Consider the following 26,982-nt stretch of genomic DNA (forward strand, 5'->3'; position numbering starts at 1 on the left):
TGCATTTGGGTCCATTCCATGTCCGCTCGTGACAGCCTATTCCTCGCTGTATCTCAATAAATAAACAAACTTCCAATACTATATTGTGCATCCTTTCTTGCTACCTCAACAAACATATGTCGGTATGTTGCTAAGTCCTACAGATGTACCATGGAGAGCATTCCAACTGGCTGCATCATTGTGTGGTATGAGGGGCCACTGCACAGGATCAAGCTAAGCCGCAGAGACTTGTTAACTCGGCCAGCTCCATCATGGGTTCTAGCCTCCCCAGCGTCGGGGACATCTTCGAAAAGCAATGCCCCAAACAGGCAGCATCCATCATTAAAGATCCCCGTCACCCAGGACATTGCCACCATCACAGAGGAGATACAGGAGCCTGAAGAGACACATTCAATGGTTCAGGGGCAGCTTCTTCCCCTCTGACATCAGATTTCTGAATGGACATTGGACCCATGAACACTTCCTCACTAATTTTTCTTCCTCTTTCTGCACTACTTTAATTTAACTTGTTGATATTTGCAGTTTTATTATTATGTTTTGCAATGTACCGCTGCAGCATTACAACAAATTCCACGACATATGACAGTGATATTAAACCTGATTCTGTGACAGGCCCTTCTGCCCATCGAGCCTGTGCTGCCCAATTACATCCAAGTGACCAATTAACCTACAAACTAACCTATACCCTTTGGAACAGTTATTATCCCTCAAGCATCAGGCTCCTGAAACCACATCGATAACTTCACTCACCCCAGCACAAAATCTAATCCACAATCATTGGCCTCACTTTCAAGGGCTCTACAACTCATGTTCTCAATGTTTATATATAAAGTAGTATTTTGCACATTGGTTGTTTGTGCAGTGTTTCTTTGTATTTATTCTGAATGTCCACAGGAAAATTATTTTGATAATAAATTTACTTTGAACTTCAAACTTCTGTGGGAGGAAACTGAAGCACCCAGAGGAACTCCACACGGTCACGGGGAGAACGTACAAACTCCTCACAGACAACTGTGGGCACTGAATCCTAGCCGCTGGCACTGTAGTAGCATTAAACTAACCTCTACACTACTGTGCCACCATCTATGAAGGGAATGATCTGTCTGGAAAGAATAGCACAAACATCTGTTTTCACTGTATCAAAGTTCAAAGCAGATTTATTATCAAAGTAGGTAAAGTTTGAGATTCGTCTCCTTATGGTTGTATATAGTATCTTGGTCCACTTAACAACAATAAACCAGTACTAATCCCAATGTCAATACTCCCAGATACTTAGAGTCAGAACTAGAGTGTATGGAAATAGGCTGTCGGCTGAACTGACCAAGATTCCTACTGAAGGTACCCATCAAAAGTTGGAGAAACTCAACATTTATTGAGACCCTTCATCTAGACCAGGGTTCCCCCATCCTGGGGTCCATGGACCCCTTGCTTAATGACATTGGTCCATGACATAAAAAAGATGGGAACCCCTGATTTAGACAAATCCATAAGAAACAGGATTAGGACCATCCAGCCAACTAGGTCTGAGCTGCCATTTGGTTTATTTTCCTCTCAGCCCGTTCTCCTTCAACACCCTTACTGATTAAGTACTTATCAATTTCCCCTTTAAATATACCCACTGGCCTCCTCCATCTATTTGTTGCACCAAATCTCAGCTTCGAAGTTTCCCATCTAAACTCATCCCATTTACCCTTGCCTGGCCCATATCCCTCTAAACATTCCCTATCCATTAATTTGTCCAAGTGTCTTTCAAATGCTGTTAATGCACCTGCCTCGACCACTTCCTCTGGCAGATCACTTCATATAATGACCACCCTCTGGGTGAAAGAGTTGCATCTCGGGTCCCTATTAAACCCCTCTCCTCTCTCCTCTCACCTGTGCTGTATCGTTCTTGATTCCCCAACCCTGAGAAAAAGCCTGTGTGTATTCACCCTATTCACGCCCCTTTGATTTTATACACATTCTAAAGATCAGCCCTCACTTTCCCCCGCTCCAATGAATAATGAACAAACCTCTCAGCCTCTCTCCAAACTCAATCCCTTGAGGCTCAGCAACATCCTCATAAATCTTTCCAGCCTAATGGCATATTGAGCAATGTTGAGACTACATATGGAGCACTATGCAGACTACCTTTCTCATGTAAGAGGGCACAGACCACTGTTGCCTAGTCTGAGAACTCAGTCTTCAAGTACCATCTTCCTCCATCACGGGATATGATCTACAAGGTCTCCCTGTACACTATTTCCTTCTGAACTCCAGGAGATCGGAAAGGTTCTTAAAGGCTCCAGGAAAGCACTTGATCTTTTTTCATCTGAAAGGTATTTAAACTAAAAAACGTTTGATAGGAAAACTATAAGACATAGGAACAGAATTAAGCCATTAGGCCCATCAAATCTGCTCTGCCTCCCCCCCCCCCCCCCCAGCCCCTTTCTCCTGCCTTCTTCCCGTAACTTTGATGACCTGACTAATCAAACTCCACTTTGTCTACTCACTGACTTGGCCTCCACAGCCATCTGTGGCAATAACTTCTATCCTCTGGCTAAAGGATTTTTTCCTGATCTTCGTTCTAAATGGTCATCCCTCTATTCTGAGGCTGTGCCCTCTAGCCCTAGACTCCCCCACTATCGGAAGCATCCTTTCCACATCCTTTCAGTTATATATATATTACAGGATTTCTTATTGCAATTTACAAATATTTATATGTTATGCAATACTTATATATTTACTGTAATTTATATACACAGTATAAATGAGTACTGCAATTCATGATTTATGGTTCATTTGTATTAATTTAGCAGTATGAAAATGTTGCCTGGTGACTTGGGGTATATCCTGAATCATGTTTAACTTCCCTTGACAGTACAGTCATTGAAGTACCTTTCAAACTAACGTAAATAGTTCCATGTAAACTCACCGTTACTTGTACCAAAATAGCAATGCCTCATCAGCAAGGTTTCCATTTCAAACCACAGTGCACTTTGTTTGGAGACACAGTAGCCTGTGGCTATGACCCTAGACATGCAATACAGACATTCTATTCAAAGCCTGCCATGCCTAGCTGTAGAACTGAATTCAATAAATCTGCCTAATTTAGTCATGTAAACTGCTGGGTTGTTGGAATAACAACTGGCGTTTCTCAGGGCCGCTTGTGAAAATGAGCAGTCAGCCTCTTTGCTGACTGCAGTCACTGCTGTAATGTGGGAAAGGCAGCAGCCAGTTCATGCACAGCAAACTTCCACCAGCAGCAGTGTGATAATGGGCACACAGAACCATCAACCCCCACGTAAAGATACAAGGGCGGGCGGGTTCAAGCTCAGCTTCTAGTTTGTAGTTATTAGGCTCTTGAATTGACCCCTTGTGTGTTAAAAATTTGCCCTTGACCTCACAATCCATCTCGTCATGCCCTTTGCATCTGATTGTCTGACTGCACTGCGCTTTGTCTGTAAAACGTTACATCCACGCTCCAGGTTTGGGAGTAGTTGTCGCTCTGCGGCTATCGGGCCCTGGACCAGATTCACTTCACCTCAGCGCTGAACTGATTCCACAGCGGTAGTCTCACTTTCATGCTCCCGGTGTGATTTGTGTGATTTGCACTTTGGGTGTGTAGCTACCTGTGTTGTGCGTGACTTTCCATGGGCTCTGACACGTTTCTTTGCTTTGCGAGTGCCTGCAGTAAGCTGAGTCTCGAGGTTGCACAGGGCTTAAGTACTTTGATAACAAATTTGAACCCTGCACTCTGTACGACCTCAATGCACTGATTTGATGAAATGATCTGTATGCACGGCATGCAAAACTAAATTTTATCGCTGTACCTCAGTACATGTGATAACCATAAACGACTTTACCAGAGTTTCAAGTCCTGCATTCCACAACTTCAATGACTCTGCATTCTGTGATTGTTTTCCCCCCGTACCTCCTTGATGTACTAATACTTAGAAATAATCTCTATAGATGGCATGCAAAACAAAGTTTTTCACTCTACCCCAGGACATGTGACAGTAATAAGACAGATTTAAATTTAATTTGTCACATATACAGTACTGTGCAAGTCATAGGCACCCCAGCTATATATGTACATGCCTAAGACATTTTTTACTACAGTACTGCAGTAACTTTATGTATCGCACTGTACCACTGCCGCAAAAAAAAGTCATGATATATGACAGGTGAGAGGTGACCTGATAGAGGGGTATAAGATGATGAGAGGCATTGATCTTGTGGATAGCCAGAGGCTTTTTCCCAGGACTGAAATGGCTAACCCGAGGGGGCATAGTTTTAAGGTGCTTGGAAGTAGATACAAGGGTGATGTCGGGGTAGGTTTTTCCCACAGAGAGTGGAGGGTGTGTGGAATGCACTGCCAGCAACGGTGGTAGAAGTGCATACAATGGGGTCTTTTAAGAGACCCTTAGATAGGTACATGGAGCTTAAAAGAGGGCTATGCGATGGGGAAATTCTCAGCAGTTTCTCGAGTAGGTTACATAGTCGACACAACATTGTGGGCCAAAGGGCCTGTAACACGCTGTGGATTTCTAAGTTTCTATGTTCCTATACGTGAGCAATGATAAACCTGATTCTGATATGGGTCTCAATTGTGGACAGAGAGTGGGAAGGGGGCAGGGAGAGGGGAGAGCACAGAAAGCTCCAGAGAGACCTTCTGTAATGATCAATAAACCAATGACTTGGAACCACCCCCACCCTGCCACTCCTTCTCTGCCACCTGTCCTACACACCTCCTCGCCTCCACCCTCTCCATTCCCAACATCCTCTGCTCCTGCCAGATTTATAAACCTGCTCTCTGCTCCACGTTGACAGATACAGTACTGTGTAAAAGTTTTAGGCACCCTAGCTATATATATATATACACATATATGTGTGTGTGTGTGTGTGTGTGCGCCTAAGACTTCTGCACAGTACTGTACTTAATTAATATTATTTGTTACTTTCGCCGTATTTGCAGTCTTTTGCACAGTGCTGTTCAGTTTTTGTGTGTAGCTTTTCATTGATTCTGTTGTACTTTTCTGTGAGTGCCCACAAGAAAATGAATCTCAGGGTCGTATATAGTGACATGTACATACTTTGAAAATAAATTGTCTTTGAGGAGGTGAACTGAAAGGGCCTATTCCTGGCCTGAACGTGTCTATGATTCCACACGCAGGTCCCTGGAGCTGTGAGCCAGTGGGATAGTGCCAGGCTGTGGGAACTCACTGGGCACAAAAAGGCCATTGTAGCAGCAACTAGACCTCAACGTAAAAGTACTTACACTTCAAAGTGTCTTGGAATCGATTGTCTAACAAGTTTTAGGTTTCTACATAACAATGTAAGTCAAGGTAAAAACATTCTAGGCAGATACTGTTTTAGAGAAAAAGGAAAGTGCCTTTTACAAAATTAAACCATTCTTCCTGATATCTTATCCTTCCACTGGCATTGCAAGGACATAAACAGATTAACGAGTCACTGGATGATACAGCAAGTTGGTGAAAAGTCACCATGTGAAGAAGCAATGGAGATGATCTGCTATTCCACACACATGGAGCTCCTGATTGAAGTCAAGCCTCCTTGGAATGCAGCCAACCTATGACAAGGACTTTTCTCAACAGGGAAGAAAAAACTGAAGTGGAAATTTATGCAGAGGGCCTTTTCCCACCCTCAAGACTCCCAAAGGTCTTGGCAATCGACTGATGAACGCTGGCTGCTATTAATTATGCAAAAGGCCAGAAAACTCACAATTGTAGTGATGCCTTTTGCCAAGTGTCATCAGCTGGGTGAAGATTATTAGGCACAACAACTTTAAAGTGTCATAGATTATCCCTACCTGAGGCCGGAATGCAGTCATCAACACGTTTGGGAGGCTCAGAGGCACGGCAAGAAGAGCCGCCACTTCGCGGCACCAGAGACCCGGCTTCAATCCTGACCTCAGCCTCTGTCTGTGTGGAGTCCGCAAGCTCTCCCAGTGAATTATCTGGTTTCGCCTTCGTCCTTCACCCCAAAGATGTGTCAGTTGGTAGTGTAATTGGTCACTGTAAATCGGCTCTGGCATAGGTGAGTGGTAGAAACTGGGGAGGATTAGTGTGAATGGTTAGTTGATGGTCAGCACGGACTCAATGGCTTGATGGGCCTGTTTCATGCTGTATCTCTCCTCCACTCTAATAAGTTTGCATATATATCACAATTTCACAGTGTGCCAGGTCATGTCAAAACACTTTGAAATTAAGTCATAGTGTCATACAGCATGGATTATCTGTTACAATGTTGGAATAAAAAGAGCCAGTTTGCTCCCACAGTTATTTTTGGCATTGGCTAAAAGACAAACTTTATTTTTAAAGATTAGATTTAAAAGATCAGCTTTATATGCCACATGTACATCAAAACATACAGTGAAATGCAACATAAGGAGGCTACAGGGGGGATATTTATAGATGAAGTGAGAGGGCAAAGGACTGGTAATGGAGTTCAACATGGGGCAAATGTGGTTTTGTCTATTTGGTAGGTAAAACAGGGAACTATATGGTACTGTGAAAATGTCTTAGGAGTATATATAGCAAGGGTACATATTGACAAATACAAAAGTCTTCAGCACATATATAGGTAGGCTGCCTAAAACTTTTGTACAATACTGCATTTGTCAATGAGGAGCTGAGCACGAGTTTGTAAATCTGGTGGAAGAAAAGGATCACACGCAAAATGCTGGTGGAACACAGCAGGCCAGGCAGCATCTATAGGGAGAAGCACTGTCGACGTTTCGGGCCGAGACCCTTGAAAGTGAGTCCACAGGATATGGAATCAGTTTAGTGTTGAGGTGAGTGAAGTTATCGACACTGGTCTGGGAGCCTGATGGTTGAAGGGTAATGACCTTGTGGTGTGGGACCTAAAGCTCCTGGACCTCCTTCCCAATGGCAGCGGCGAGAGGAGAACGTGGCCTGGACGATGGCTCTGTGCACAGACCTCTTGGTTCCACACATTCGGCTGCTCTTGCTTTACCACAAGTACCGACTGGTTAAGAGGACTCTGCCGCAAAGGTGATTTTTTTTTGCCAGCAGGGTATTTTTAGAAATCCTGACCTGTAGTATACAAACTGCATATTCAGCTGCATCCTGTGACGTTAAGTGGCAGGGAAGAGCTGCATTATTGGCATCCGGCCAATGGCAAGGAATGTGTTTCCAAAAGTACGGATATACTTTACAATGTTTTCCACACCAACCTCATTCAATTTTACTTCCTGTTTGTCGTACACGGCTGGATATTAAGAACATCAAGTACAGAAGGTCTACCCCAGTGGCACATCGCTCGATAGTGCTGGAGCTGGACTTGTGCAGTATGTTGCAGTCTGCTTCAGCACCTAGGAGAATCAGCTCCCCAGGTGGTACACAGAGGTGGTGTGCGGTCCGTCGGATGGTGCAGGTGATTGTCTTGGACACTGTCGTTGTGATTGCAAGACCCTGTTAATGCAGAATGTCGCGAGTCCGATTCACTCGTTCGTTAGCAAGACCAACGGTGGAGGACTTGTTGTGATGGGAAGACCCTTCTGGACATTGGTAATGTAGACTGCTACGGGTCCAATTCACTGGTTCATTAGAAGAGAGACCAGTGACGGGGGAGCTGCCTGGCCATGGCTGTTGCATGAAATAGGCCCTCATGCCTCCGGGTGGGCTGTTGTAGCCATCGGGGAAGGAGACACCAGAGCTGGCTGTGTGCCACTGAATTTCGTGCTGGCCCCTCCTGTGGAAGATGATCTGGAACGTGTTTGTCTGCAGCGACACTTGTGCAAGATGAGGAAGTTCTGCGGTATTTTTCTTGCAGAAACTTGGCTCCAAAACAACATCCCATGCACCATTAATCCACAGGCCAGAACACTCCGGCTCTTGGGATATATTCTGATTTTTTAATGTTATCATTTTTGTAACAGTATGTTTTTCTGCTATCATAATTAGATATGCTCCATGTGACTGGTGGTACTGTGTTTTGCACCTTTGCCCCGGGGGAATGACCATAAGACCATAAGATATAGGAGCAGAATTAGGCCATTTGGCCCATCGAGTCTGCTCTGCCATTTTATCATGGCTGATCCAATTTTCCTCAACTCCAATCTCCTGCCTTCTCACAGTATCTCTTCATGCCCTGACCAATCATGAATCTATCATCCTCTGCCTTAAATATACATAAAGGCTTGGCCTCCACAGCACAGATTCACCACTCTCTGGCTAAAGAAATTCCTCCTCATCTCCATTCAAAAAGGACACTCCTCTATTCTGAGGTTGTGTCCTCTGGTCTTAGACTCTCCCACCATAGGAAATGTCCTCTCCACATCCACTCTATCAAGGCCTTTCACCTTTTGATAGATTTCAATGAGGTCACCCCTCATTCTTCTGAATTCTAGTGAATCCAGGCCCACAGCTGTTCATATGAAATCTGGAATCATTTTTCTGAACCTTCTTTGATCCCTCTCCAGTTTTAGCACATCCTTTCTAAGGTGCCCAAACCTGCTCACAACACTCCAAGTGAGGCCTCACCAGTGCTTTATAAAGTCTCAACATTACATCCTTGCTTTTAAATTCTAGTCCTCTTGAAATAAATTGCTAACATTGCACCTGCCTTCCTCACCTCAGACTCAACCTGCAAATTATCCTTCAGGGAATCCTGCACAGGGACTCCCAAGTCCTTTTGCTCAGTTTTATGTACTTTCTCTCCATTTAGAAAATAGTCAACCCTTTCATTTCTTCTACCAAAGTGCGTGACCATGAACTTCCCAATAATGTATTCCATTTGCCACTTCTTTGCCCATTCTCCTAATCTGTCTCAGTTCTTCTGTAGCCTCTCTACTTCCTCAAGACTACCTGTCCCTGCAGCTACCTTAATATTGTCTGAGAATTTAGCAACAAAGTCATCGATTCCATCATCTAGATATAACATAAAAAGAATTGGTCCCAACATAGACTCTTGTGGAACACAACTAGTTACCTGCAGCCAGTTAGGAAATGCCCCCTTTATTCCCACTCATTGCCTCCTGTCTTTAAGCCACTACTTTACCCATGCTAGAATCTTTCCTGTAATACCATGGGCTCGTAGCTTGTTAAGTAGCCTCATGGGTGGCACTTTGTCAAAGGCCGACGAAATTCCAAGTACACAACATCAACCAATTCTCCTTTATCTATCCTGTTTGTTACTACTTCAAAGAGTTCCAACAGATTTGTCAGGCAAGATTTTCCCTTGAGGAAACCATGCTGACTATGGTCTATTTTATCATGTGCCTCCAAGTACCCTGAGACCTCATCCTTAATAATCGACTCCAACATCTTCCCAACCACTGAGGTCAGACTAACTGGCTTATAGTGTCCTTTCTTCTGCCTCTCTCCCTTCTTGAAGAGTGGAGTGACATTTACAATTTTCCAGTCTTGTGGAACTATTCCAGAATATAGAGATTCTTGAAAGATCATTATTAATGACTCCACAATCTCTTCAGCCACCTCTTTCAGAACCCCGGGGTGTACACCATCTGGTCCAGGTGACTTACCTACCTTCAGACCTTTCAGTTTCACAGATCCTTCTCCCTAGTAATGGTAACTTCACACATTTCATGCCCCCTGACATCTGGAACTTCTACCATACAGGTAGTTATTCCACAGTGAAGACTGATGCAAGAATGCTGTTTTGTTTGGCTATGTTCATGTGTATGGTTGAATGACAATTAATCTTAAACTTGAACTTAACTTATATAGAAAAATAGGTTATCCAGCACCATCGGTCAGGACTGGAGTTTATATCTCACAAGGTTGCTATTAATACGTCACTTTCCTTATCACACACAAAGTGCTGGAGGTACTCAGCAGGTCAGGCAACATCTATGAAGAGAAATAAAGAGTTGAGGTTTTGGGCCGAGACCGTTCACCTGATGAAGGGTCTCGGCACAAAACATCGATTGTTTGTTCCTCTCCATAGATCTGTTTGGCCCGCTGAGTTCCTCCAGCACTTTGCGTGTCTGTTACTCTGGATCTCCAGCATCTGCAGAATCTCCTGACTTTAACCCTTTCCTTTGCTTCTGGCCTAGTTGCCGTTGGGCTGAGACCCAACAGTTTTGAAGAATTAGCAATGATCCCATTCTGATGAGGTGGATGTTAAAACAAAATCTCCTGTGACTGTTGATATTGCAAATAGAGGCCACAGACTCACGATAAGGAGCTGGAGGAATAACACCTCGTATTCTGCTTGGGTAGTCCATAACCCCTTGGTATGAAATATTGGAATTTTCAATTACAGGTAGCTCTTGTCTCCTGTGTGTCCCACATCCAATCCACCTCCTGTCCTCCCACTATTGTTGGATTTTCCATTCCCCACCCCCCAATTTGTCTACCAGAGATTGTCAGGATTCCTAAAATTACCCCGCTGGTGGTGGTGGAGGCAGATACTGTACATTGAGGAGATTTAAGAAACCCTTAGCTAGGCACGTAAATGATAGAAAAATGGAGGGCTACGTGGGAGGGAAGAGTTAACTTGATCTTAAAGTAGGTTAAAAAGTTGGCACAACATTATGGGCCAAAGGATCTGTACTGTGCTGTACAACTCTATGTTCTATGATCTTAATCTCAACATCATCCAGATCAAAGCTGTCTACTTGCTTGGCACCCGTCTACTACACTAAACATTAATTTCTCCAGACAAGTGGAGCATCTGCAATCAGACTCCTAATATGCGTGTTGTAAACCTTGGGAAGGTGATGGGTTGGCAGGCAATGAATCACCGATCTTCTGATGCCTTTGACGAACAAAGCTCTCTGAGCCTTATACTTAACAAGGAAATGATCCTGCATCAATTAACATTTTTTGAAAAGAATTCTAACTATCTACAACCCTGTGTGTAGGTTTTGCCTAAACTCACTCGTGCAAAGCATGGCTCTAACTTCCACAACCAACGGACTCTTCATCTCATGTTCTCTATCGCTTATTTATTTATCAGTATTATTATTTCTTCCTTTTGTATTTGCACAATTTGTTGTCTTCTGCATCTGGTTGAACGGCCAGTCTTTCACTGATCTGTCATGGTTATTATTCTGTAGATTTATTGAGAGTGCCCACAAGAAAATGAATCTCAGGTTTGTAAATGGTGGCATATATATACTTTGATAATAAATTTACTTTCATCTTTGAACTTTGAAGTAACGTGGATCTGAGCTCTCAACCCAATGCAAACATGGGCGCACAAATACACTGCGGCTGATAACCTGGGATACTCTGAAAGGACACCCTGAATCTGAGACTTTTACCAAGACCTCCAAAGGCAGGAGGAAAATGGGAATAACCCCAACTGCAAGTTCCCCTCCACGTTGCACCCTCCCCTTCAGTGACACTGGGTCTAAATCCTGGAACCCCTCCCCAATCACACCAAAAATACCTACAGAAGGGTGGTTCATCAAAGCAAATAAGAATGGACAATGAACACTGCATCCTATTAAGTACAGAAAGAATCCAAACCTGATTTTGTGTTGCCCCACACCTGTACATTTAACAACCACTAATTGTTTCCTCAACCAACTGCACAATTTAACGTTCAATGACACAATATTCCTTTTGCCTCTTTTGGAGCCATTTTGCCATGGATTTGAAATGTGCTCGGGTCTCATTGAATTTACAATGTGGACGCAATGGGCCGGTTGACCTCCGGCTGTGTTGCAAATCACCTGCCAATTCATGACCTATAAAACTCAGATGAGGAATGGGTCCTTCTGTCCATAATGCCTGTACTGAACACAAAGCTGAATTAAACTGATTCTCTTCTGGATTTACACATTCCGTATTCATGTGTTTATCTAACAGGCCTCTTGATTGGCACCATCATATCTGTTTCCACCACCAGCCCTGGTAGCCCGTCCCAGACAACCACCACTCATCCACTGTATGTGAACAACTTGCCCTGTACATCTCCTGGGTGGGCGTTCAGAATCCTTCTCCCAGGGTAGGAATGTCAGCACTGGAATATGCAGTGACACCAGTGCACCCTCACATGTGTCGTTTGTTAATGCAAACGGCGCTGTTCACTGTATATTTCGATGTGCATGTGCCAAATAAACTTGAATCTTGAAATCCTAAGGATTAGAGGGCATCCGTTTAAAACCTGGGGGTCTACGGACCCCTTGCTCAATGGTATTGGTCAGTGGCGTAAAGAAGGTTGGGAAGATTGGGGAGCATTTACAGAGGGGAATAAACAGTGCACATTTCAGGCTGAGACCCTTCATCAGGACTGGAAAGGAAAGGGGCAGAAGCCAGAACTAAGTGGGAGGAGAGGAAGGAGATCTCCTTCTGGTTCCCATTCTCCTTCCTTTTCTTTCATGGTTCATGATCTTCTACCAGATCCTTTCTTCAGCTTTTTACTTCTTCCTCTCATCACCTCCCAGCTTCTCACTTCATTCCCCTCACAACCTTTAAGGTTTAAGGTGAGAGGAGGAAAGTTTAAAGGAGATTTGCAGAGCAAGTTGTTTACATCCAGAAGAGAATTGGCTTACTTTGGAGTGTTGGAAGTTGAGGGGACAATTCACAGAAACTTATAAAGAAAGTAGCTCCTATAAACTTCTATGAAGTCTCAGCTGAAACTTTGACATTCCAGATAAAACAATCCAAGTTTGTCCAACCTCTCCTTTGGCTCATACTCTAATCCAGGCAGCACCCTGCTAAAACTCATCTGCACCCTTTCCAATGCTCCCAAATAATGGGGCAGCCAGAATTGCATTAAATTCTCCAAGAACTCAGACATTACTCATGGGAGAGCTGATCACAAATCACTGATGTGGACAAAACTACTTATTGAACAGAAGCAGGTGCAAAAGTGAACCCTCCTCGCTTTCTAACAATGTTGTAACCACTGCCCTAAACCCCAGGTAGAAATTAACCTCTATCTAGTCAGGGCATGAAAGGATACAGGGAGAAGGCAGAGACTGGAGCTGAGAGTGAAAATGGATCAGCCATGATGAAATGGCAGAGCAGACTCAATGGGACAAATGGCCTAATTCTGCTCCTGTATCTTATGATCTTGTGGTCAAACGTGCCAACATCCATTGTGGGAAATGGACAGTCAACAATTCAGGCCAAGCAGAAGGGTATCAACACAAAACGTCGACTTTTCATTTCCCTCCTAGACGCTGCCTGACCTGCTAAGTTGCTCGAGATTTCCAGCCTCTGCAGAATCTTTTGTATCACCACATAGAAAGAGGTCCATCCACTTCTGAGTTGCATTTCCCTGGCTTCAACAGACTAACGATACGACACTGCATTTTAAGTGCTACAAACTTGCATAGCTTTCTGTCCTCAACCTCTGTTTCTTGTCTGCTAACTAATCTTAATTATATCTTCCTACGAATTCCACAGCTCCTAATCCTCTCTAATAATCTCTCGTCAAAGCCCCTCACGTAGACTGCATTGCGGCATGCATCGTGAATTCAAAGAATTTGGAGGAGAATTAAGCACGTTGATCACTTCTGAATGCCACATTGATAATTTCCAGCTTTATATAAATGCATGGGCATTACACTCTTAATTACAGACATTATAATGTTTCTATCAGAGTCCACAGATGTTTAATGGCCCATAATTGTGCTGACTGTCTCTATAAAAAATGTAAATTACTCAGGACGGTATCTAGTCCACTATCATGTGTTTGTGCTCAGTAAAGTCCTAAAACACAATGACTTCAGACTCAGCCATTTTCACCTTCCTCCCTTGATCTGAGGATGCATCCCACTAGGTGTCTTAATTTCCCTTTAGCTTCACTCAGTTACTTGAAGGTTTTGTTTATAATTTGATTTGTAACAATGTCCAGTTTGATGTCCGTCTGCTCATGGTTGGCTATGGTTGCAGTCCAAGGAACTTGGAAGGTTAATGTTCCAAATCCAACTGGACAGAACTTTCCCCAACATTAGGACGAAGGGATAGACAAGGTGGAAGCCATTTGCACTGGGTTTGGAGTTCAGAAATAGGTTAGTTAACTTAAAAGATAGAGACAGGTCTCTCATGAGTGGGTAATGCACACAAAATGCTGAAGGAACTAAGCAGACTGGGGAGCATTTACAGAGGGGAATAAACACGAGGAAATCTGCAGATGCTGGAAATTCAAACAACACACTCAAAATGCTGGTGGAACACAGCAGGCCAGGCAGCATCTATAGGGAGAAGCACTGTCGACATTTCAGGCCGAGACCCTTCATCAGGACTAACCAAAAGGAAAGATAGTAAGAGATTTGAAAGTAGTGAGGGGAGGGGGAAATGCGAAATGATAGGAGAAGACCGGAGGGGTGGGATGAAGCTAAGAGCTGGAAAGGTGATTGGCGAAAGTGATACAGAGCTGGAGAAGGGAAAGGATCATGGGACGGGAGGCCTCGGGAGAAAGAAAGGGGGGGGGGGGGGGACACCAGAGGGAGATGGAGAATAGGCAAACAACTAAATATGTCAGGGATGGGGTAAGAAGGGGAGGAGGGGCATTAATGGAAGTTAGAGAAGTCAATGTTCATGTCATCAGGTTGGAGGCTACCCAGCCAGTATATAAGGTGTTGTTCCTCCAACCTGAGTTTGGATTCATTTTGACAATAGAGGAGGCCATGGATAGACATGTCAGAATGGGGAATAAACAGTGCACATTTCAGGCTGAGACCCTTCATCAGGACTGAAAAGGAAAGGGGCAGAAGCCAGAATTAAGTGGGAGGAGAGGAAGATCTCCCTCTGGTTCCCATTCTCCTTCCTTTTCTTTTATGGTTCATGATCTTCTACCAGATTCCTTCTTCAGCTTTTTACTTCTTCCTCTCATCACCTCCCAGCTTCGCCCTTCATTCCCCTCCCCTCCTCACCTGGCCTTACAAATCACCTCCCAGTGTCTCACTTCATTCCCCTCCCCTCCTCACCCACCTTCCCCCTCACCTGGCCTTACAAATCACCTCCCAGTGTCTCACTTCATTCCCCTCCCCTCCTCACCTGGCCTTACAAATCACCTCCCAGTGTCTCATTTCATTCCCCTCCCCTCCTCACCTGGCCTTACAAATCACCTCCCAGTGTCTCACTTCATTCCCCTCCCCTCCTCACCGGGCCTTACAAATCACCTCCCAGTGTCTCACTTCATTCCCCTCCCCTCCTCACCTGGCCTTACGAATCACCTCCCAGTGTCTCACTTCATTCCCCTCCCCTCCTCACCTGGCCTTACGAATCACCTCCCAGTGTCTCACTTCATTCCCCTCCCCTCCTCACCTGGCCTTACAAATCACCTCCCAGTGTCTCACTTCATTCCCCTCCCCTCCTCACCTGGCCTTACAAATCACCTCCCAGTGTCTCACTTCATTCCCCTCCCCTCCTCACCTGGCCTTACGAATCACCTCCCAGTGTCTCACTTCATTCCCCTCCCCTCCTCACCTGGCCTTACAAATCACCTCCCAGTGTCTCACTTCATTCCCCTCCCCTCCTCACCTGGCCTTACAAATCACCTCCCAGTGTCTCACTTCATTCCCCTCCCCTCCTCACCTGGCCTTACAAATCACCTCCCAGTGTCTCACTTCATTCCCCTCCCCTCCTCACCTGGCCTTACGAATCACCTCCCAGTGTCTCACTTCATTCCCCTCCCCTCCTCACCTGGCCTTACGAATCACCTCCCAGTGTCTCATTTCATTCCCCTCCCCTCCTCACCTGGCCTTACAAATCACCTCCCAGTGTCTCACTTCATTCCCCTCCCCTCCTCACCTGGCCTTACAAATCACCTCCCAGTGTCTCACTTCATTCCCCTCCCCTCCTCACCTGGCCTTACGAATCATCTCCCAGTGTCTCACTTCATTCCCCTCCCCTCCTCACCTGGCCTTACAAATCACCTCCCAGTGTCTCACTTCATTCCCCTCCCCTCCTCACCTGGCCTTACGAATCATCTCCCAGTGTCTCACTTCATTCCCCTCCCCTCCTCACCTGGCCTTACAAATCACCTCCCAGTGTCTCACTTCATTCCCCTCCCCTCCTCACCTGGCCTTACGAATCATCTCCCAGTGTCTCACTTCATTCCCCTCCCCTCCTCACCTGGCCTTACAAATCACCTCCCAGTGTCTCACTTCATTCCCCTCCCCTCCTCACCTGGCCTTACAAATCACCTCCCAGTGTCTCACTTCATTCCCCTCCCCTCCTCACCTGGCCTTACAAATCACCTCCCAGTGTCTCACTTCATTCCCCTCCCCTCCTCACCTGGCCTTACGAATCACCTCCCAGTGTCTCACTTCATTCCCCTCCCCTCCCCCCACCCACCTTCCCCCTCACCTGGCCTTACAAATCACCTCCCAGTGTCTCACTTCATTCCCCTCCCCTCCTCACCTGGCCTTACAAATCACCTCCCAGTGTCTCATTTCATTCCCCTCCCCTCCTCACCTGGCCTTACAAATCACCTCCCAGTGTCCTCACTTCATTCCCCTCCCCTCCTCACCTGGCCTTACAAATCACCTCCCAGTGTCTCACTTCATTCCCCTCCCCTCCTCACCTGGCCTTACGAATCACCTCCCAGTGTCTCACTTCATTCCCCTCCCCTCCCCCCACCCACCTTCCCCCTCACCTGGCCTTACAAATCACCTCCCAGTGTCTCACTTCATTCCCCTCCCCTCCTCACCTGGCCTTACAAATCACCTCCCAGTGTCTCATTTCATTCCCCTCCCCTCCTCACCTGGCCTTACAAATCACCTCCCAGTGTCTCACTTCATTCCCCTCCCCTCCTCACCTGGCCTTACGAATCACCTCCCAGTGTCTCACTTCATTCCCCTCCCCTCCCCCCACCCACCTTCCCCCTCACCTGGCCTTACAAATCACCTCCCAGTGTCTCACTTCATTCCCCTCCCCTCCTCACCTGGCCTTACAAATCACCTCCCAGTGTCTCATTTCATTCCCCTCCCCTCCTCACCTGGCCTTACAAATCACCTCCCAGTGTCTCACTTCATTCCCCTCCCCTCCTCACCTGGCCTTACAAATCACCTCCCAGTGTCTCACTTCATTCCCCTCCCCTCCTCACCTGGCCTTACAAATCACCTCCCAGTGTCCTCACTTCATTCCCCTCCCCTCCTCACCTGGCCTTACAAATCACCTCCCAGTGTCTCATTTCATTCCCCTCCCCTCCTCACCTGGCCTTACAAATCACCTCCCAGTGTCTCACTTCATTCCCCTCCCCTCCTCACCTGGCCTTACAAATCACCTCCCAGTGTCTCACTTCATTCCCCTCCCCTCCTCACCTGGCCTTACGAATCACCTCCCAGCTTCGCATTTCATTCCCCTCCCCTCCTCACTTGACCTTACGAATTACCTCCCAGTGTCTCACTTCATTCCCCTCCCCTCCTCACCTGGCCTTACAAATCACCTCCCAGTGTCTCACTTCATTCCCCTCCCCTCCCCACCCACCTTCCCCCTCACCTGGCCTTACAAATCACCTCCCAGTGTCTCACTTCATTCCCCTCCCCTCCTCACCTGGCCTTACAAATCACCTCCCAGTGTCTCACTTCATTCCCCTCCCCTCCTCACCTGGCCTTACAAATCACCTCCCAGTGTCTCACTTCATTCCCCTCCCCTCCTCACCTGGCCTTACAAATCACCTCCCAGTGTCTCACTTCATTCCCCTCCCCTCCTCACCTGGCCTTACAAATCACCTCCCAGTGTCTCATTTCATTCCCCTCCCCTCCTCACCTGGCCTTACAAATCACCTCCCAGTGTCTCACTTCATTCCCCTCCCCTCCTCACCTGGCCTTACAAATCACCTCCCAGTGTCTCACTTCATTCCCCTCCCCTCCTCACCTGGCCTTACAAATCACCTCCCAGTGTCTCACTTCATTCCCCTCCCCTCCTCACCTGGCCTTACGAATCACCTCCCAGCTTCGCATTTCATTCCCCTCCCCTCCTCACTTGACCTTACGAATTACCTCCCAGTGTCTCACTTCATTCCCCTCCCCTCCTCACCTGGCCTTACAAATCACCTCCCAGTGTCTCACTTCATTCCCCTCCCCTCCCCACCCACCTTCCCCCTCACCTGGCCTTACAAATCACCTCCCAGTGTCTCACTTCATTCCCCTCCCCTCCTCACCTGGCCTTACAAATCACCTCCCAGTGTCTCACTTCATTCCCCTCCCCTCCTCACCTGGCCTTACAAATCACCTCCCAGTGTCTCACTTCATTCCCCTCCCCTCCTCACCTGGCCTTACGAATCACCTCCCAGTGTCTCACTTCATTCCCCTCCCCTCCTCACCTGGCCTTACAAATCACCTCCCAGTGTCTCACTTCATTCCCCTCCCCTCCTCACCTGGCCTTACAAATCACCTCCCAGTGTCTCACTTCATTCCCCTCCCCTCCTCACCTGGCCTTACAAATCACCTCCCAGTGTCTCACTTCATTCCCCTCCCCTCCTCACCTGGCCTTACAAATCACCTCCCAGTGTCTCACTTCATTCCCCTCCCCTCCTCACCTGGCCTTACGAATCACCTCCCAGCTTCGCATTTCATTCCCCTCCCCTCCTCACTTGACCTTACGAATTACCTCCCAGTGTCTCACTTCATTCCCCTCCCCTCCTCACCTGGCCTTACAAATCACCTCCCAGTGTCTCACTTCATTCCCCTCCCCTCCCCACCCACCTTCCCCCTCACCTGGCCTTACAAATCACCTCCCAGTGTCTCACTTCATTCCCCTCCCCTCCTCACCTGGCCTTACAAATCACCTCCCAGTGTCTCACTTCATTCCCCTCCCCTCCTCACCTGGCCTTACAAATCACCTCCCAGTGTCTCACTTCATTCCCCTCCCCTCCTCACCTGGCCTTACAAATCACCTCCCAGTGTCTCACTTCATTCCCCTCCCCTCCTCACCTGGCCTTACGAATCACCTCCCAGCTTCGCATTTCATTCCCCTCCCCTCCTCACTTGACCTTACGAATTACCTCCCAGTGTCTCACTTCATTCCCCTCCCCTCCCCACCCACCTTCCCCCTCACCTGGCCTTACAAATCACCTCCCAGTGTCTCACTTCATTCCCCTCCCCTCCTCACCTGGCCTTACAAATCACCTCCCAGTGTCTCACTTCATTCCCCTCCCCTCCTCACCTGGCCTTACGAATCACCTCCCAGCTTCGCATTTCATTCCCTCCCCTCCTCACCTGGCCTTACGAATCACCTCCCAGCTTCGCATTTCATTCCCCTCCCCTCCTCACTTGACCTTACGAATTACCTCCCAGCTGGTACTCCTCCCCTCCCCCATCTTATTCTGACTTCTGACCCTTTTCTTTCAAGTCTTCATCTTGGCTGAGAATATTGTTTCTTTATTCTCCTCCATAGATGCTGCCTGACCTGCTGAGTTCTCCCAGCATTTTGTGTCTGTGTTGCTCAAGATTTCCAGCATCTGCAGAATCTCTTGCGTTTAATGAGCGGCGTTGGGAAAAAGTTTTGCACACAGGGTTGGTGAGAATTCTCTTCAGAAAATGACAATTGTTGGGAGATAATTCATTTGTATATTAAATACAGTACTATGCAGAAGTCTTAGGCACAAATACATTGCTGGGGTACCTAAGACTTTTGAGCAGTACTGTATTTATCAATGGGGAGTGGGGAGTGAGTTTGTAAATCTGGCTGGAGCAAATGATGTTGAGAATGGTGAAGGTGGAGCCCCACGGGGTGGGGGGGCAGCGGGTGGAACAGGTGGCAGGGATGGGGAAAGGGAGATGGCATGGGTGCAGACACACCCAGCCTAGAGCCAACAGGCATTTTATTCAAACAATTGGTTTATAGATCGTTACAGAATGTCTTTCTGGTGCTTCCCGCTGCCCCACCCCCCCCCCCCCCCCCCCGCATCCCCCTGTCCAACCATGATTCAGACAAAGTGCTGGAGGAACTCAGCAGGTCAGGCAACATCTCTGGACGGGAATAATCAGTCAGTGTTTCAGGCCGAGACCCTTCATCAGGACTGGAAAGGAGGGGGAACAAGTCAGAATAAGAAGGTGGAGGGAGGGGAGGAGAAAGGACAAGGTGACAAGTGATCACAGTGGCAGAGCAGAGTGAGGGAGGGTCTCACTGAACTCCCACCACAAAGAAGATTCAAACTTCTTCAGGGTAGGCATACCTCGAACAGGCTTCACATTGGAGCAGCAGCAGCAGTACAGTGCACTACATAAAATTACGTGTGTATTGTGCAAAGGTCTCCTAACTCTCTATATATCTACATACAGTAGGCGCTCTAGACTTTTGCACTATACTGTATAAGCTGAGAAAGTTTTGTTATTCAAAGGCATCAGGGGACTGGTGATTCACCTCCTGACACCGCAAGGTATTTCCGTCCGTCGTCAACAGGGCACAAAGTAGAAATCTGACTGCATATGCTTCACTTGTCTGGACAAGTGCAGCAGCTAAACTTCTGAAGAAGCCCAGCACCTCCCAGGTGAAAGCAGCCCAGCTGAGAGGGGAAAAGGCAGAAATTTGCCCTGTGAATCAAGACGTACAAACAAGCTGGAGGAACTCAGCAGGTCGGGCAGCATCCGTGGAAACGAGCAGTCAACGTTTTGGGCCGAGACCTTTCGTCAGGACTGAAGAGGGGGCAGGCGCCCTATAAAGAAGGTGCCAGAGTGAAAGTGTGATAGGGGAAGGGAGAGGGAGGGAATTACCAGAAGATGGAGAATTCTAGTCTCCAGCCCCTTGGTATGAATATCAAATTCTCCAACTTCCGGTAATTCCCTCCCTCTCCCTTCCCCTATCACACTTTCACTCTGCCTCCTCCTCCAGCTGCCTATCACCTCCCTCATGGTTCTGCCTCCATCTGTTACCCATAGTGCTTTCCCCTTACATTCCTTCTTCACCTCACTGGCCTATCCCCTCCCTGCTTCCCCTCCCCCACCCCTTGATCTTTCCTCTGATTGGTTCTTCACCTGGCACCTTCTTTATAGGGCCCCTGACAAAGGGTCTCGGCCCGAAGCGTTGACTGCTCATTTCCATGGATGCTGCCCGACCTGCTGAGATCCTCCAGCTTGTTTGTACGAGTTGATTTGACCACAGCATCTGCAGTGTACTTTGTGTTTGCCCTGTGAATATGTTGCTGGCAAAAATATGGAGTGACAAATCAGCCATAATCCTATTGAGGACGAAAGGACTGAAAATACTTCTCCAGTCCCATGCTTCTATTCTTCCCTTTAAATCACACGTTTCTTTCACTGTAGTGTACTTGCAACTTTGTCAATGCTTCTTTGTACAGCTTCCTGTAATTTGGAAGACTTTTTGCACTGAACTAAGAACTCATACTCCTTGATGAGGTCGCACACATTTAATTTTATACTGGCTTCATCTCATCTACAACCCTAAGAATACTTTGCAGGAGTAGACACAAGCTTATTTTGTCAGAAAATTTACCTAGGGCCAGACCTAAATGTTATGCTCAAACAAGAGAAAATCTGCAGATGCTGGAAATCAAAGAAATACACACAAAATGCTGGAGGAACTCAGCAAGCCAGGCAGCATCTAGGGAGAGGAATATGCAGTCAACAATCGACTGGAATAAACAGGATTTCCAGCATTTGCAGAATCTCTTGTGTCTACTTTCTTTAATAATTTCATATTTCCAGTATCTGCATTTTTCAGGTTTAAATAATCATACTCTTCATAATTTCCACCAATGCTTGCTATAGCAGTCCAGGACATATTTCACATTGGGCTGGGGGTTCGGTCACTTTCTAAGATGCTAGCCTCCTTCATACCCCTTCTCTGATAATATTTATCTTATCCAGAACTGTCAGCTTATCAAATCACAAGAGATTCTGCAAATGCTGCAAATCTTGAGTAACACGCACAGGTTGCTGGAAGAACTCAGCAGGTCAGGCAGAATTGATAGAGGGGAATTAACAGTCAAAGTTCTGGGCTGGGAACCGGAGTCTCAGCCCAAGACATCAATTGTTTATTTCCCTCCATACACGCTGCCCGATGGGTGGTGAGATGGAGATAAGTCCCTACCAAAGGAGGTGTAAGATGCTCCGTTCCTCCGCTAGCCTGCAGGTCACCCTTGGGCAAGGTGTAGCACCTGCTTAGCCCCCTGATCCGGGTCACGTGAAGCCATGGGGGCAGGGGGTGGATGGTCGTATGAGCGGCTGGTGCATATCACAAGTTATGTGACCACTGACGTCAGGCAGACAATCTCTGAAGAACATTGATAATGGCTAGGCTCACCGATATTGCAAAAGACACAGCCCAGAAGAAGGCAATGGCAAACCACTTCTGTAGAATTCTATAGAATTTGCCAAGTACAATCATGGTGAAGACCATGGTCGCCCACATCATACAGCACGACACACAACGTTAATGATGATAACATGCTGCCTGACCTACTGAGTTCCTCCAGCATTTTTGTGTGATACCAGCTTATCCACCTTGTAAACCACAAAGCATTCATCAATAATTTTTACCTCACACTTTAACCCCTACACATTTCCAAAGACTAGAAAACAACCAGATATTGCAGTCACCTCCACCAATAAGGGGTGGGGCGGGGGTCCATTAAGATGAGTTATGTGATTTCCCTCATTTCACCAGCACGCAGAACCTGTTCTTCCAGGTTACCTCACACCCCACACAACATCTCAAAGTTCACTTGGTATGTGAAAGAGTCACAAATAAGTAAACAGCATGCTTGTTTACAGCTGATCTTTGTGAACACTGCACAGGATTAAGATGAAGCTTATTATTAATAGAAGTCTTTGTCAATTGGTGGACACCACCCAGTCCATCATAGGCAAAGTCCTCCTCACCGCTGATCACATTTACAAGGAGCACTGCCATCAACAAGGGCTGCCTTCATACAGGCTGTGTTCTCTTCTCCCGGGAAAGAGGTACAGGAGGTTTAGGTCCTACACCATCAGGTTCAGGCACGGTTATTACCCTTCAACCATCATGCTCCTGAACCGGCATGGATGATGTCACTCACCTCAATTCTCAACTGGTTCCACTACCTATGGGCTCACTTTCAAGGACTCTACAACTCATGTACTCGGTGGTATTTATTCACTTATTTATTTGCATGGTTTTTCTTCTTTTGCACATTGTTTGTTTTTGTGTGTAGTTTTTCATTGTTTCTATTAGATTTCTCTCTTCTACTGTGAATGTCTGCAAGGAAATGAATCTCAAGGTAGCGCATATGTACTTCCCCGCGTCAGTGAGATTGATACCTAGTGATAATAAACTGAAGAAGCCAAGGAAATTTAAGGTGATTGGAGGAAAGCAAAGGGAGGGATGTCAGAGGTAAATTTCTTAGACAGAGTGGTGGGTGCATGGATCCTCTGCCAGGGGTGGTGTCATTGGCAGATACATTAGGGACATTGAAGATAGTGTTAAGAAACATGAATGATAGAAAAATAGCAAGCTAGGAGGGATTGGTCTTAGAGCAGGTTAGGAGGTCGGTAGAACATAGAACACTACAGCATCGTAGTCTGGCAAAATACTCCGACGTAACTGGAAGTGGAATTGGAATTGGGTTTGATTTAATATTGTCACATGTACTTAGATACAGTTAAAAGCTTGTCTCACTTGCTGTTCATCTATCATCTGTCATCATCTATCATCATAAAGTGCTTCAAAACGCTGATCGCGTTGTGCATTGACTCCAGCCTTTCAGACAATTCACCTACCGCCGAAAGAGTTTTGCTAGAGAAATGGAGGAGGCAAGAGCTTCCTGTGTCGTCGATAATGGGCACATGCATAACCTGGAAGGAGCCAACCGCAAGGGTGGTGGAACTTGATGCATTAGGATTTCAAAGGGGCATTAGATAAGTAATTTTAAAACACCAGGTCAATGGGGAAATGCCTCTCAAAAGTCCAACCCTACGACCCCGTCGTGGGAGGTGGAAACAGGTAAGGCCGGTCAACCGGGCTCTGGTGAAGCTCACACGAGGAAATCTGCAGATGCTGGAAATTCAAGCGACACACACAAAATGCTGGTGGAACGCAGCAGGCCATGCAGAATCTATAGGGAGAAGCACTGTCGATGTTTCGGGCCCACTGCCGACGTTTGGGAGCTAAGGGCCCAACAACGATGAGGAAATGGAAAGAAAACAGGATTAATTAGTTGGAAGTCAATTATTTGGGAGCAAGGATTTATTAGTTGTTAGAAATACTAGAAGAGAGATCAAAAAAGAAATATTTCTCTCAAGGAATGTTGAGATTTGGGCATCACTTTCTGAAAGGATAGAGGACACAGAAACCTTTAGCAGATTGGAAAAAGTGACTTGGTGAGTATTTGAAGACTCATACTATGAACCAAAAGTTGGGATTGGCTGAAAGAACATTTTTGGCCGTAAAAATATGATTTGGAAACTGGTTCTCTACTGTACCATGATTGCCTGTGATTAAGAGTCACAGGGTCACACAGCAGAGAAACAGGTCCATCAGCCCAAATGATCCACAATTCCCATCCAAATTATTCCCATGTCCCTATGTTTGGCCCATATCCCTCCAAACCAGTGGTTCACAACCTTTCCTATGCCATGGACCAATACCATTAAACAAAGGGTTCACAGACCCCAGCTGTAAACCTTTCCTATTCATGTACCTGTCCAAATGTCTTTTAAATGTTATTGTACCTGCCTCGACCACTTCCTCTGGCAGCTCATTCCATATACTATTCATCCTCTGGGTGAAAAGGTTGCCCTTAGATTCTTATTACATCTCCCTCTTCTCACCTTAAATCAATTTCTAGTTCTTGATTCCGCAACCCTGGAAATAAGATTGTGCACATTGACCCTATCTATACCCCCGAAGATTACTGCTCATTCTCTAATAAGGTGCCAATCTTCTCGACCGCTTCTGTAACACAGACCCTCAATTCCCAGTAAAGTGCTTGTTAATATATTCTTCACCCTTTCTATGTTCATTGCATCTTTCCCATGGCAATCTGACACAATACTCAAAGTGTAGCCTCACCAACGTCTTGAACAAATTCAACACTATATTATAAACAGTACAGGACCTCCGGCCCACCATGTTGAAGGATGTCAGCCGAAATGTCGACTGTTTACTCTATTCCATAGATGTTGCCTGGTCTGCTGGGTTTCTCCAGCGCTTTGTGTGTGTTTCTCTGTGTAAAATGCCTACCTCTGACCTCTCCCTTAATCTTTCCTCCACTTACTGTACTGTACCTTAAAATATATCCCAGTTTCTATACTCAGTGCTCCGGCTGATGAAGCCCAGTGTGCCTAAGGTATATGATTTCAAATGGCTGGGTGTGATCGCAAAGAGATAGCACAAGCACGATGAGTGAAATGGCCTTGTATCCTGTGTGATTGTAAATGCAGCGGCAAACTCTCTCTGCATCAGAACCTTGAGAGTTCTCCATGTCATTGACGCCAGAGATTCTACAGATGCTGGAAATCCAGAGCAACACACACAAAAAGCTGGAGGAACTCAGCGGGTCAGGCAGCATCTATGGAGAGGAATAAATAGTCGATGTCTCGGGCTGTGACTCTGGAAAGGAAGGGGGAAGAATCTAAAAGAAGGAGGTGGGGAGGTAGGGGAGGGAATACAAGCTGGCAGGTGATAGGGAAAAGGTGGTGAGGAGGGAAGTGGGTGGGTGGGGAGGGTAATGAAATGAGAAGCTGGGAGGGGATAGGTGGAAGAGGTAAAGGGCCGAAGAAGAAGGAATCTATAGAAGAGGAGAGTGGACCATGGGAGAAAGGGAAGGAGGAAAGGCACCAGAGGGAGGTCATAGGCAGGTGAAGAAAAGAGAATGAGTAAGAGGGGAGCCAGAATGGGGAAAGGACAAAGACAGAAGGGGGAGTTAAAGGTTTAAAGTTAGGTCCCTGAGGTTGAACCTTCCCCTCCATAGATGCTGCCTGACCTGCTGAACCCCACCATTAGTTTGTGTGTGTTACTCAAGTATCATTGTCAGGATGAGTCTGTTTACAAAACTGTTATGCCCTCGGCCGCAATTGAGTTCCAAACTTACCACCTTCTTGAGTCAGCAATCTCCCATTGGAGTTGTACCACTGAACTTGCGGCGGAGGGTTCCCACTGACGTTACAGCCTATCGTTATACTGAGACCCTCTTTGGCTATGAGGTGATCCAGCTGGGACGTAATAAAAGGCACTCGGCCGGCCGTCTGCTCTGTCCCATTTACAGTGGTGTGGTTTGCACCCTGGGCTAGAGTGCACAGCAGGTGACCGGATGTCAACAGGAGAAGGCAGCATTGCAGGTTGACCGGTGCAGTCATCTCTACTGCCGAGAAGTTGTCACACTGTCCGCCTAGTCTTTTATCGTGTGCGTGAGGGACTTCATTCCCAAATTAAGACACAAATAGTGTTTTTCCTTGGTATGTAGCTGTAGTTTTCAAGTTTCATTGAGGATGGCGCTACCTAGAAATCAAAAAGCACAATCTTAAGGTACAAGCAAGAAAAGGATGCTAAGATCTTTGAAGGACACAAGACCAGTCAGGGAGCTAAGCTTGCAAAACAGTAACTTAAGGCAGGAAGTTACATCAGAATCAGGTATAACATCATTAGCATAGGTCATGACATTTGCCATTGGCGGCGACAGTATATTGCAATACATCGTATTTTTAAAAGCTACAAATTACAATAAGAGCATATGTGCTAGCACATATACTGTATGTACGGTACTGTGCAAAAGTCTGAGGCACAAATCTATAGCTAGGGTGCCTAAGACCTTTGCACAGTACTGCGTGGAGCGGAGAGCGAGTTTGTGAATCTAGCGTGAGTGAAGGATGTTGAGAACGATGAGAGTGGAGCGCCGTGGGAGGGGTGTAGGGCAGCAGGCAGAGGAGTGCCAGGAGCTGGGGATGGCATGGGGGCAGACACACCCAGATCTGAGACATCAGGATCGGACATTTGATTCCAAGCAATTAGTTTATTGATCATTACAGAATATGTCTCTCTTGCTCTCTGCTCTCTTGCATCTCCCTTCCCCTTTTCCCAACCGTGATTCCCCTCTCCCTGCTCCCTTCCCACTCTCGGTCGACAATAGAGACCCATATCAGAATCAGGT

General features: G+C 46.5%; 2 protein-coding genes across 2 annotated transcripts in view; both read right to left on the reverse strand.

Annotated features, from left to right (window-relative positions):
- LOC140728786 (uncharacterized) overlaps window positions 1–22,256 on the reverse strand; it is a 31,794-nt gene extending 9,538 nt beyond the window's left edge. Inside the window, exon 1 of the mRNA XM_073047743.1 lies at window positions 22,161–22,256. Within this exon, the coding sequence (XP_072903844.1) occupies window positions 22,161–22,256 (96 nt within the window). The remainder of the gene's footprint in view (window positions 1–22,160) is intronic.
- mfap3l (microfibril associated protein 3 like) overlaps window positions 1–26,982 on the reverse strand; it is a 52,139-nt gene that overhangs the window by 12,885 nt on the left and 12,272 nt on the right. The window contains exon 2 of the mRNA XM_073047876.1: window positions 25,927–26,333. Coding sequence (XP_072903977.1) covers window positions 25,927–26,191 — 265 coding nt within the window. The 5' untranslated portion in view covers window positions 26,192–26,333. The remainder of the gene's footprint in view (window positions 1–25,926; window positions 26,334–26,982) is intronic.

The sequence above is a fragment of the Hemitrygon akajei genome, chromosome 6 (genome assembly GCF_048418815.1).
Source record: "Hemitrygon akajei chromosome 6, sHemAka1.3, whole genome shotgun sequence".
Taxonomy (NCBI): domain Eukaryota; kingdom Metazoa; phylum Chordata; class Chondrichthyes; order Myliobatiformes; family Dasyatidae; genus Hemitrygon; species Hemitrygon akajei.